Source organism: Camelina sativa, chromosome 10, assembly GCF_000633955.1.
Source record: "Camelina sativa cultivar DH55 chromosome 10, Cs, whole genome shotgun sequence".
Classification (NCBI taxonomy): Eukaryota; Viridiplantae; Streptophyta; class Magnoliopsida; order Brassicales; family Brassicaceae; genus Camelina; species Camelina sativa.
In genome coordinates this window covers 24,536,676-24,548,124 of record NC_025694.1, presented here as the reverse complement: position 1 = coordinate 24,548,124, position 11,449 = coordinate 24,536,676, and the positions used below count along the sequence as shown (strand labels likewise).

General features: G+C 38.9%; 1 protein-coding gene and 1 pseudogene across 2 annotated transcripts; one reads left to right on the top strand and one right to left on the bottom strand.

The window, feature by feature from the left end:
• LOC104719822 lies at positions 4,163–8,718 on the top strand (annotated as a pseudogene).
• On the bottom strand, positions 9,081–10,270 carry LOC104719821 (probable WRKY transcription factor 24). 2 transcript variants are annotated; one of them, XM_010437805.2, is made up of 2 exons: positions 9,832–10,245; positions 9,081–9,336 (listed from the first exon to the last, which is right to left on the bottom strand). In XM_010437805.2, the coding sequence occupies exons 1-2, from the start codon at positions 10,185–10,187 to the stop codon at positions 9,150–9,152; spliced, it is 543 nt and encodes a 180-aa protein (XP_010436107.1). In that variant the 5' UTR covers positions 10,188–10,245; the 3' UTR covers positions 9,081–9,149. The 2 variants fall into 2 exon arrangements, with proteins under 2 accessions (XP_010436107.1, XP_019086886.1); XM_019231341.1 differs by lacking the exon at positions 9,081–9,336 and adding an exon at positions 9,540–9,719 and having other exon boundaries at positions 9,832–10,270.

Below are 11,449 nucleotides of genomic sequence, written 5' to 3'. Positions count from 1 at the left end.
CGATCCTTAACATAACTAAACACCTTGGTTTTCGAACCTTGAAGGCTCTCAGGGATACCCAAATACGAGCCCATGCCGCCTTCTTTAGAAATATCCATAATGGTTTTTAATTGAGGTTGTAAATCGGAAGGGACTTTTTTCCCAAACATAATAGAAGATTTATCAAGATTGACCTCTTGTCCTGAGGCTTTCCCATAATCTCCTATTATTTCCATTACTTTACTACACTCGGTTGCCTCTGCTTTGCAGAAGAAAAGACTGTCATCAGCAAACAACAAGTGCGAAATAGTAGGACTATCACGGGCAATTTTGATACCCGTTATATTTTCTTCCCGTTCTGCCTTCTTGATATTAGCTATCAAAACCTCAATGCAAAGAATGAACAGATACGGCGACAGGGGATCCCCCTGACGAAGACCCCTATGAGGGAGGATGGAACCCCTGGGTTGACCATTCAATAGAACTTGGTATGACACAGAAGAGACACACCACATAATTCACGAGATCCATTTTCTGGTAAAACCGAATTTGACCAAAACCGCCTCCAAGAAATCCCATTCTACTCGATCATATGCCTTGCTCATATCCGTTTTGAGAGCGAGAAACTCCGTCTGACACCTCTGATTGGTGTTTAGTCCATGAAACATCTCCTGAGCGACCAGAACATTATCAGTTATTAAACGACCAGAAACAAAGGCCAACTGAGTTTCAGAGACCAAAAGAGGTAGAAACCGTTTTAACCGGAAACACAAGATTTTAGATATAATCTTATAACTGACATTACAAAGACTGATCGGTCGAAACTCTGTCATCCGCTGCGGTCTATCAACCTTGGGAATAAGACAAATATTTGTCTCATTTAAACGAGGATCGAAACGATCCGTCCTAAAAAATCCCTGAACCAAAGACACCAAATCCCCTTTCAAAGAGGACCAAAACCGTTGAAAGAATAAAGCAGTCATGCCGTCAGGGCCTGGAGTTTTCTCCGGGTGCATCGCAAACAGAGCCTTACGGACTTCCGCCTCAGAAATATCCTGAGTAAGATCTCTATTCATACTCCCCGTGATTAGAGGATTAATTTCTCTAACCATTTCTGGAATGCCATTACCAGCCGACTTCTTAAAAAGATCCTCAAAGTACTTAGTAGCAATATGTTCCATACTCGACGGCGAATCGTTCCAGACATTATCTATGTCGAAAAGACCAACAATCCTATTCCTCACCCGCCTCTGCTTCGTGGAAGCATGAAAATATTTAGTGTTTTTATCCCCAACCCTGAGCCAGAATTTTCTGCTTTTTTGTTGCCAATATATTTCTTCATCATGATACGCCTCCTTTAACTTCCTTTCAATGTCCCGAATTTCCCTTTGAGAAATCGAATCATCCATTTTAGCCTCATGGAGAGCCACCTTTAAGGAAGAAATAAGCGAGGGACCAGAACTTATATTATTCTTTCGCCACCAAGAGATAGAATTCCTGCAATTCCTTACCTTATCCACAAAGCTAGGGATGCGGAAATTCCTGGTATGATTCCACCCAGACTCAACCGCACCCGCTATACCTTCCTTACCCAGCCACCTTTTGTCAAAATGAAACTGTCTAAGCCGTCGTCTATCCCACTTCTGACAATTTGCCAAGATCGGGCAATGGTCTGAACCAATCATCTCCAAATAATCAATCCTCGAGTTCGGATATAACCCATGCCAATCCTCATTACCCACAGCGCGATCTAACCGACAACGGACCACCTGATTATTACATCGGTTTCCCCTCCTGGATAATTGATCCCCAAAACAAGGAAACTCAAGCATCCCACAATGCCGAAGCATTGAACTAAAATGTATAAAGGAAGAAGCTGAGCGCAGAGCGCCCCCTGTTTTCTCATGATTGCCAACTAATTCGTTGAAATCACCTACCAAAAACCAAGGATCAACTCGGAAAGAACCAATATCAATCAAAGTATCCCAAACTTCCTGTCTTTTCTGGGGAACAGGATCACCATAAACGAAGGACATAAAAACCAATTGTTGACCAACATAAGCTTGTGTATCAATAATACGATTACTATCATAAATAATTGAGAGTTTTATTTCATCCATAAAAAACAAAGCAAGACCACCGCTAGATTCGCGGGGTTCAACAGTATACAAATTATTATAACCAAACTTATTCTGCAACTTTTGTAAATAAGAAAAAACACTTTTTTGTTTCCGATAAAAATAAAATGTTTGGTCGATGCTTCTTCCACAAATCACCCAAATAATTTTCTGTCAGATCAACCCCAATGCCCTGACAGTTCCAGCTCAAAATCTTCACGTTCTAGTCGGCGGTTTCGGGAGAGCCCCCATCCCTTTCTCTTTCTTGCCTAAGCGGCCACCATCCGATGGTTTAACGCCTACTGTAGAAGTCCCCTGTCTCCCCAAAATCTTCTGTTTGTTAGCATCACCTGCAGGTTTAGACAAAGCCTTAGCAAGTAAACGTTTCCCGGGAGAAGCCGAGACCAAAGTAGCTAACCTAGAGCCATTAACACCTTTTCTAACATAAGGACTGACTATCCTCTTCTTATCACCACTCTTATCTCCTAAAGTAAAGGTAGCCAAAGCACTATTAATCACACCCACGTCGTATTCAACCGGGTTAGAAAGATAAGAAATACCTTGCTGATCACCACTAGGTTCATCCAGAATAACAGACTCCTGACCAGTGTGAGACTCGGACCCTTGACCCGTTGGCAATTCTAACCCCTGAACCTGCGGAACATCCTGTTCCTGAACCACCTTGAGATCACCCTTTGCCGAATCATTGCACTCACCATCTTCAAGCAGGTCATCTGTGTCAACTGCAAAATCTATAGCCATAGACGCCACTCCATCAACCTTTTGCAAAGTTCCCTCACGCTCCTTCTCTGGCACAAGACCAACTCTGGAGACCCCGGTGTAATCTTCAAGACGCACCTGAGTTTGATGTTCCAGAGAAGCTTGCTTCACCTTGTATAAAGGTTTTGGCCAAACCATACCCGCACCCTTCCTTTTGAGATGAAAACCAGAAGCCTTACTCGATGTTTCTCCACTACCTGAGTGAGACCCGCGCCTATACCCTTCGTCCCTCATAGACGAGTCCCCAAAGTTCCTCTGCTGCCCCCAAGCCTGACCGTGAACCCTGTCCTGTTGGCGAGAACCGTGAAGCCCATTCTCACCCTGACGCAGCTGTGGGAAATAACCAAAATCACCACCCTCCGCAGATTGAAAGTCTAAGGCTCTCTTATCATGCTTTCGAGGCTTCTCCCAACCTCCAACATTATGATTCATCTCCTTCTTCACCAAAGGAAGATGTTGTGGTCCTCCCCTACTATCAGAGAGCGCTTCAGTACCATTACCAGAACCAACCTTCTGAAACTCTGGACACAATTTCGAATCATGAGTCATCCTAGAGCAATGATCACAAACACCAACTAGCTTCTCATATTCCAAAGAAACCACAATCTCATCCCCAATAGCAAACGGCACCACTAACTTTGTAATCAGAGGATTAAACCCATTGACAGACACACAAATACTGCCAGACTCTTCATCAATCTCTTGAGTCTTCCCAATTTTCTTCCCAATAGCTTCAAGAGTAGCCACCTCCCACAGATGCATTGGAATCCCTGTCACCTTCACCCAGAAGCTAATCGCTGAAGGATAAGAGGGAGAGATGATCGGCTCCTATCTCACCAATGATACCATCCAGTTATCAAAGTGATACAGGCCGTTCTGAAGAACAGAGAGGATATCCTCTTCCTCCTCAAAATTGAACTGAAAGACTCCCTGACCTAGATCCGCTCCAACCACCTTGTCCTCCAATTTCCAAATCTTTGGAAAGTTAGCTATCACAGACTCCATTCTCTGACAAACTGGATTCATCAACCTCCCAATATATATGGAACTTTTCAATAACCAATATATATATAATATATATATATTTTTTACTACACCAATTTTTAAATTTAAACCAAGGGTTTTAAATATTAGTTCTAAAACGTTAGGGGACATTTCAAAAAACTTTTATAGTATAGGGGAAAAAAATAACATGAATTCCCTAAATAAATAAAAAAGAAGTAAAGACCATTAAATAATGTCGCAGAACGATAATAAAAGTCCGTTACAAGGAAACATCAAAAAAGCAAAATAGAGTAAAAAAAAAAAAAGGTAACAGAGGATTTTAGGGTTATTTATTATGTTCGATTTAGCTGAGTAATTTATTTATTCTTCTTCTTCAAATCGTTGTTTCTTCTTTGTTTTGATTTATAATTTTCAAAACTCCAAAAAAAACAAAAAAATTTGTGATTGAAGCTCTCAATGTCTACGGTGGCGAAGGCGGCGACGTGTCCGGCGGTGACTGGAAGTGGATTACGGGAGAAGACGGCAGCGTCACTAGTCAATTCCTTCCGATTAGCGTCTGTGACTCAACGTTTACGTTACCACATTCAAGTCGGACCTAAGACTGATACTAAGGAGTTTCAGATCTGTTGCATCTCTTTCGCCAAGTAAATTTTTTTTCACTTCCTCTCTCTCTCTCTCTCACTCTACATTAACATGCGCGTTGAGTTTACTCTTTTGGGTGTTGACGAATTGTTTTGATTTCTCTGTTTCAGAGGCATTGATTTTGCTATAGCGAACAATGATATTCCCAAGAAGGTTGAAGAGTTCCCCGAGTTGCTCAAACAGGTCCTTTTATTTTTTCTCGATTACTGTGTTAGATAGATCTGCATTAATGTATATAAAAGCCATTATGATGATATGATGTGGATGTAGGTGTGCCGTCATGGAACTGATGTGTACACTAAGACGGCTGTTATGGTGCTCATGATCTCTATCAAGGTAACACCAGAGAGAGAGAGAGAGAGAGAAAAAAAAAAGAGAGAATTAGTAGTGTTTGGATCAGTGATCTGCAGACTGTTTCTGTTCTATGAATGCCAGTTTTTGTTTAGATTTCCTTTGGTTTATAATGATTGAGGTAGAAAGGTTTCGGCTTTATCACTTTGATTGACGTATCATGCTTGATTTTTTGTTAATGTCACAGCATGCTTGTCAACTAGGATGGTTTTCGGATAGCGAGAGTCAAGAACTTCTCGCTCTTGCTGATGAGGTTTGTATTCTTCTGAATCATGGCTTACATCTGATAGCAGGTTATTTGGATTGTGATGATATTAATGTTTTCCTTCTTATTCAGATAAGGGCTAGTTTTGGGTGTTCTGGAAGCACTACCCCTGGCATCAGCAGTCCCGGCAGTACATTTACGCAGATCATGGAGAAGTAGGTTTTGCTTTCACCGTGTGGCTTTGTTGATTGATAGATAGATTTTACTCTTAACAAATTTATCACAAGCTAGATACCAAAAACTTATTGAGTAGAATAGTATCCACTGGATACACAGGTTGTAATTTATTTCTTTCTGATCCCAGGTTCTATCCATTTGTGAAGCTTGGGCATGTTCTTGTTTCTTTTGAAGTGAAGGTGAGCTTCTCCTCTGTTCTAAACATCTGTTTCTGATATGTTACCCTCTAAATGTGCTCTTTTTTTGTTTGGCTTTCCTTGCATGACAGGCTGGCTACAAAATGCTGGCGCATGATTTCCGTATCTCAAAGAATATGCCACATTCACTCCAACAGAAAATTGTATGTATACCTCATCTGTTAGTCATTCAATATGTCATTCTGGATTTCTCTTTATTAAATTTTAATAGTTATTTGTGCAATTACGTCGCCATGTGAATGAAACCATTCTTTGCATTCTATCTACCAGTCCCTTCATATACATTTTGAATCTGTTTCATCTTGTTGACGTGCCCACTCTTTGTGCCTTTCGGTTAATATATTGCTTACTCCAGATTCTTGTTTGCTCTTCAGCGGCTATTTGTTGCCCAAACAGACAACATAGACACGTCTGCCTGTATTGCAAATCCTCCAGAAGTCAGGTATGAGACTTTTTTTTGCTATTTTCCTCACTGACACGAAATATGATCGAATTTAACCTTCCTTGCTTTCGTATGATTATTGCAGCTTCCTGTTAAATGGAAAGGGGGTAGAGAAGAGAGTTAATATTGCAATGGTGTGTACAGTTTGACTTTTTACTGGATTTTGTTTCTCTGACCTGGTTTTGTGCATGTTTATTTGTTTATTGTTATCTATTTTTTTTCTTATCCAGGATACAGGGCCTCAACTCCCTACAAATGTTACTGCACAGCTGAAGTACGGAACTAATCTTCTCCAAGTGATGGGGAATTCTAAGGGTATCTAATCTATTTTATATATATAGATTTTCTGTATCCCATGTTTTCCAATTATTATCTAATTAAGATGCTTGATTGTTCAAAGGTAATTACATCATCGTAATTGCATTTACGGGAGTGGTAATGCCGCCTGAACAACCTGTTCTTAAAGATTACATTCAGTCCAAAGTCATTGAATCAAGTCCAGGTATTTCAAGAGCATAAAATAGGAGGGTGGAGCTTTTATTTTAATGCTCTGTACTATTCCATTTTGAATCCTCCCATGACTGGCAACCACATAACTATAAGAAATATTTTCCCAAACTAATTTCTCTTTACTTTCTTACCTGTCCATAGATTCAGACATCATTGAGGGGGCATCACGAGTATCTCTCAATTGTCCTATAAGGTACCACTTCTACTTTTTAACGTACTACTGTGTTATGTTATGGTTATTTTGTTCAGTGATTTAGTCTCCAATAAAACAGTCGCAGGCGGATCAAGCTTCCAGTCAAGGGCCAGTTGTGTAAACATCTTCAGGTGATGCAACCAAATATCATGCAATATTCTCTGTTTCCATCCTTTTAAATCGTCATACAGTGTTTTACTCTGTGGATGTTAGTGTTACCTTATTTTTCTCTTAATATTTGTTACTGATGTGGTACTTTACTTTCTGCTGCAGGCTTTTGATTTCTCAAACTATGTCAACATAAATATGAGAAATCCATCCTGGCGCTGCCCACATTGCAATCAACCTGTTTGCTACCCTGACATACGTTTAGATCAATACATGGCCAAGGCAAGTAGCTATCTATGTTGTAATTTAATTACTGCTTCAATTATGTGTTGCTGCTTAAGTCTGATAAATCCTCCCATATCATATCCTTAGATATTAAAAGATGTGGGACACGATGCTGCTGGTGTAATCATCGATGCTGATGGTTCATGGAAGGTTGCAAAGAAAACTGACCAGAGAGTGGAACCTGTGAGTGAGATCATTCATGATCTAGAAGACCCAATGAGCTTGTTAAACTCTGGTCCAGTTGTTTTTGATCTAACGGGGGATGATGATGATGATGATGCCGAAATGGAAGTTTTTGGTGACAACAAGGTTGAGGATCGGAAGCCCTGTTTGTCTGATGCTCAGGGTCAATCTAATAATAACACAAATAAAGAAGCTTCAAACGATGATTACTGTTCGATATTTGATATATCTGATGTGATCGCACTTGACCCGGTAATGTTATCTGCTTTGGAAAACACTGCGCCACAACCGCATCAAGCTTCGAATACTGGAACAGGTCAACAATACTCAAACTTGTCCCAAACACCCATGTCCATAGATCCAATGCTGGTACCTGTGCCATTCTCACAGACACCATCTCCAAGAGATAGACCAGCAACTACGTCCACTGGCTTCACCATACCGAATCCCTCTCCGCAAGTCTCTCAGGTTCATGCTTCATCTGTTACTCCCACTGGAACATATCTTGGTAGAACCTCTAGTCCGAGATTGAACCAGACTTATCCATATCAAACTCCATATCAGGTTTGTGATTTCGTTTGAGAGACTGGTTTCTTTGCTTGAGTATTCATATGTTGATGATATCTTGATATGTGTTCCTTGCAGAGCCGGAGGGTCCCAATTCCAGCTACGAGCCAGTCGCCAGCGAATGTTTCGTCTTTTGTTCAGTCTCAGCATGTCCCTAGAGTACTCAGCCAGCCTAATAGTTATGGCATCAGAGGTCTAACCAGTAATAACCATGTAAGCACTCAAAGGCAGCACTCAAGTGGTCCACCTGTTCAATCTGTTTCTCGAACCAGTGACCTAATGGATGTAGACTTGACCGCTCCTGATACAACCAATTGGCGCCCGAGAATGCGAGGCAGTCTTGTGCCCGGTTCTCATTCCACTGCTCTTGACCACATGATCATCCGACCTACCCAACAGTCTCAAACTTCCACTAGGGTTACCAGTTCACAGCCGGTTCAGACACCATTGGTTCAAAGCTCTCAAGCTCAGTCACCTTTTTCCACGGCTGCTTATAGAACCGAGGCAGTTATAGGAAACCGAAACCATCCGGTGCCCGCTCCTACTGGCTCGCGAGGCCTTCCGGACCGACATCATCATGGAACTTGAGAGGGTAGAACGAAGGGAAGTTGGTACTTAGGAGTTAGAACACAACACTAACATAATAAACTTTAGTGTACTTGATCACTTTCCCACGGCATGAACAGAGTTTAGGATTCCGGTGTGTGCAAGTCGTGTTTTGTTTATTATGGTATTTAGCTGGCGTTTAACTTTTCATGACGATCAAAATAAAATTGCTATCTAAATAAAATTGCTTGTAATAATATGCTCGGGGTTTTATTTACTTCTAATGAGTGTGTATCTATATTATGTCAACAGATATCCACAATTACGAATCCTCCAATTATATATTTATAAGACCAAATTTCATTTTGATATTGATGATTGTCGTGAATATGATCATTAATGTGGCTTTTTTGTTTGCAGGGAATATTACCAAAGGATTTTCATTAACAATTAAGGAAGTTCGGAAATCATGATTTCGGATTCCTGATGTCAATTTTGATCCGATCCGTTGGTAAGGTTTTTCAATATTATGCTCAATTAATTTGGATTATATTTCTAAAACACAATGACATTATTCTTTGTCATAAGTGACATATATGCCTAATGGAAGCTGCAACTCAAGACATATTCCCGAAGTCAGGGCATGAGTCAATACGTGCAAAGAGTTGTATACCGTTTCAAATCTGTTCTATACACTTGTGACTTGTCTCGTGGGAGATGTGGGTCAGTGGAGTGATTAATTAACACCTTAATCAGCTTTAAGTAATTACACCATTAATTAACACGTTAATTAATATATTCATCAGAGATTAGAGAAACTAGAGAGGAACTGGAGTTGCCTGAGGAGAGGATTAAGAGTCTCCATGAGCTTCTCACAAGGATGGTTATGAATGCCTTCGTAAGTCGTTACGACCACGTTTGGATCTTTTGCCAATCTTTGCACTTGTTTCTTCACGTTGCATGTGTGGTACGTACACCTGTAATAGCTCCTGCATTTTTTGAAACAAGATTAAATAATGACATTTGTGACAATATATATAATTTACATTTTGTGAAATTATCCCTATATTTTACACAGAACTATAGGATAATAATTATGTTTGAAAATTACATATTTTATGTTTTATTTTAATATATAATCACAACATAAAATTCCAAAATTACAAGAGTTTAGGTTTAGAAAGAGGTTGATTTAATAAATGTTATCGTAAACCTAGAAATTATTGTAATTTTGCAACTGAAAGGTACTGTATATTTTCTATATGTATATATCGTGTAAAGTTAAACACAAACAAGATCGTCGATCGAGCCAGACCTGCCGGTTGTTAAGCTAACTAATCTTTTCTTTAGCCGTGATAGTTTTTGGTCGATTCTGTATATGGAAATCAACTTTAATAATATAATGAAGTCATAGAGAATCACGTATAAATAAACTAATTAATATATACGACGACTATACAAGGAATTATATGGTGTGTAAGTACCTAGGATGAGCATTGTTCTTGACAGATTTCTGGCCGTACTTTCGCCAACGATAACCATCATCAAGAACATCATCATCACTCCTCGTATGAAAAGCAATCCTTGGAACTTTCCTCGATCTCTTCTCTTTCTCTTTATTCTTCCCCTTCTCACCTATTTGATCATTCTCAGGCGCTGGTGGTGGCACATGCACATGAAAGCTTTCTGGATACCAAGAAGAAGAAGAGCAAGGCTCCACCTCGCCGGAAAATGTTAATGGAGGCATCATCATTAGAGTTTTGTCTACAAAGGAAGAGAAGGTGTTGTTGTTTTCGACATCTAGGTTTAACATACTACTATTAATGTCTTCTCTCTCCATTGTTATAAGTCTCTTTTTCGCTTTATCTCTCACTATATTTATAGATGTGTAATGATAGGTTGTGAAGACGAACGAAGGAGGAGAAGAAGAAGAAGAAGTAAGGGTAAAAGGGCATTGAGGCCAACTAAGTTCACCTAATTTTCTGTTCAACTGCTTTTTACTTCCATTTAGTTTACTTAGCTTGTAATTATTATCTCTTTCATTTTTCCTATCTCTTTTCTTCTTCTTCTTTTAATATGAGAGGTTGTATTGGCTTGGGACAACATATATATGTCGTCATGTCATGTGATAATTCTTATAAAAATATTAATTACTTGATATACAAACCTAATATATGTTTAATTAATTAATTAGAGTTTACAGTCCTAACGATCGGTATATGTTTATTAACAGTTCAAAAGATGCATCAAATTGTACTTGATGCAACTATATACAAATTTCTGGTAAGCGCTACTAACTTACTATACCTTTCTTTCTTAAAAAGTAATTTTTGTTTTGTTTTGTTTTGCTACTCATGATCCTAATATAAATTATACTGTAAGATCATACCCTCATCACCAGATACGTACGAGTAACCCATTCAAATTCAATCCTATCAATTTAATGGACTTATAGTTAAAGGTACGTACGTGTAGTAGTTATTGCGTACACATATATCATAATTAATAGAATGTTCAGATCGAATTTAGAATCAAATTGATGTACTGTAACTTGGTAATTAAGTAGAATGTTTTGAAAAAAAAATGATAAAAAAGTAGAATGTTTTGTCCTACTTAAAAAATGTTCGAAACTAGTTACATTGGGTCATTCCTTTAACCACTATATATAAAAGAAAAAAAATTCGGCTACCCATTTGACTCTACTGATCTTATATCAAGATTCATCATTTTCTGTCTCACAAATTTACATCATAAACATCAAACATATATATGTTTATAAACTTGATGTAAATGACCCGCGATCATAAACTATAGCATATAATTAATTTGGTTACGTATGTCATTTTATAATTGAAGTGGCGTAATTAAAATGGCGTGCATCAAAAGTACGGATAAACGACTAATTCAACTTAATCATGTTAATTATGGTTGTAGTGGTTAAGAATCTTATTTGACTCGATCCCAAGTCCCAGCGTAAAGTTAAGCCTCTTTTACGTACTCTATAAAGTATAAACACGTACGTGGAAGTTTCCCTTCTTGACCTATATTAATCCAATGTACATACGTAAATTAATAAATCTCACTGTTACGACTTACGACTTT

What these genes read in the sequence shown, in the direction of transcription:
- LOC104719821 (XM_010437805.2), bottom strand. Translation starts at nt 10,187, where the DNA reads ATGGAGAGAGAAGACATTAATAGTAGTATGTTAAACCTAGATGTCGAA. An exon ending in AAGAACAATGCTCATCCTAG is followed by an intron (nt 9,337 to 9,831) that starts GTACTTACACAC and finishes CAAAAAATGCAG; the next exon opens with GAGCTATTACAGGTGTACGT.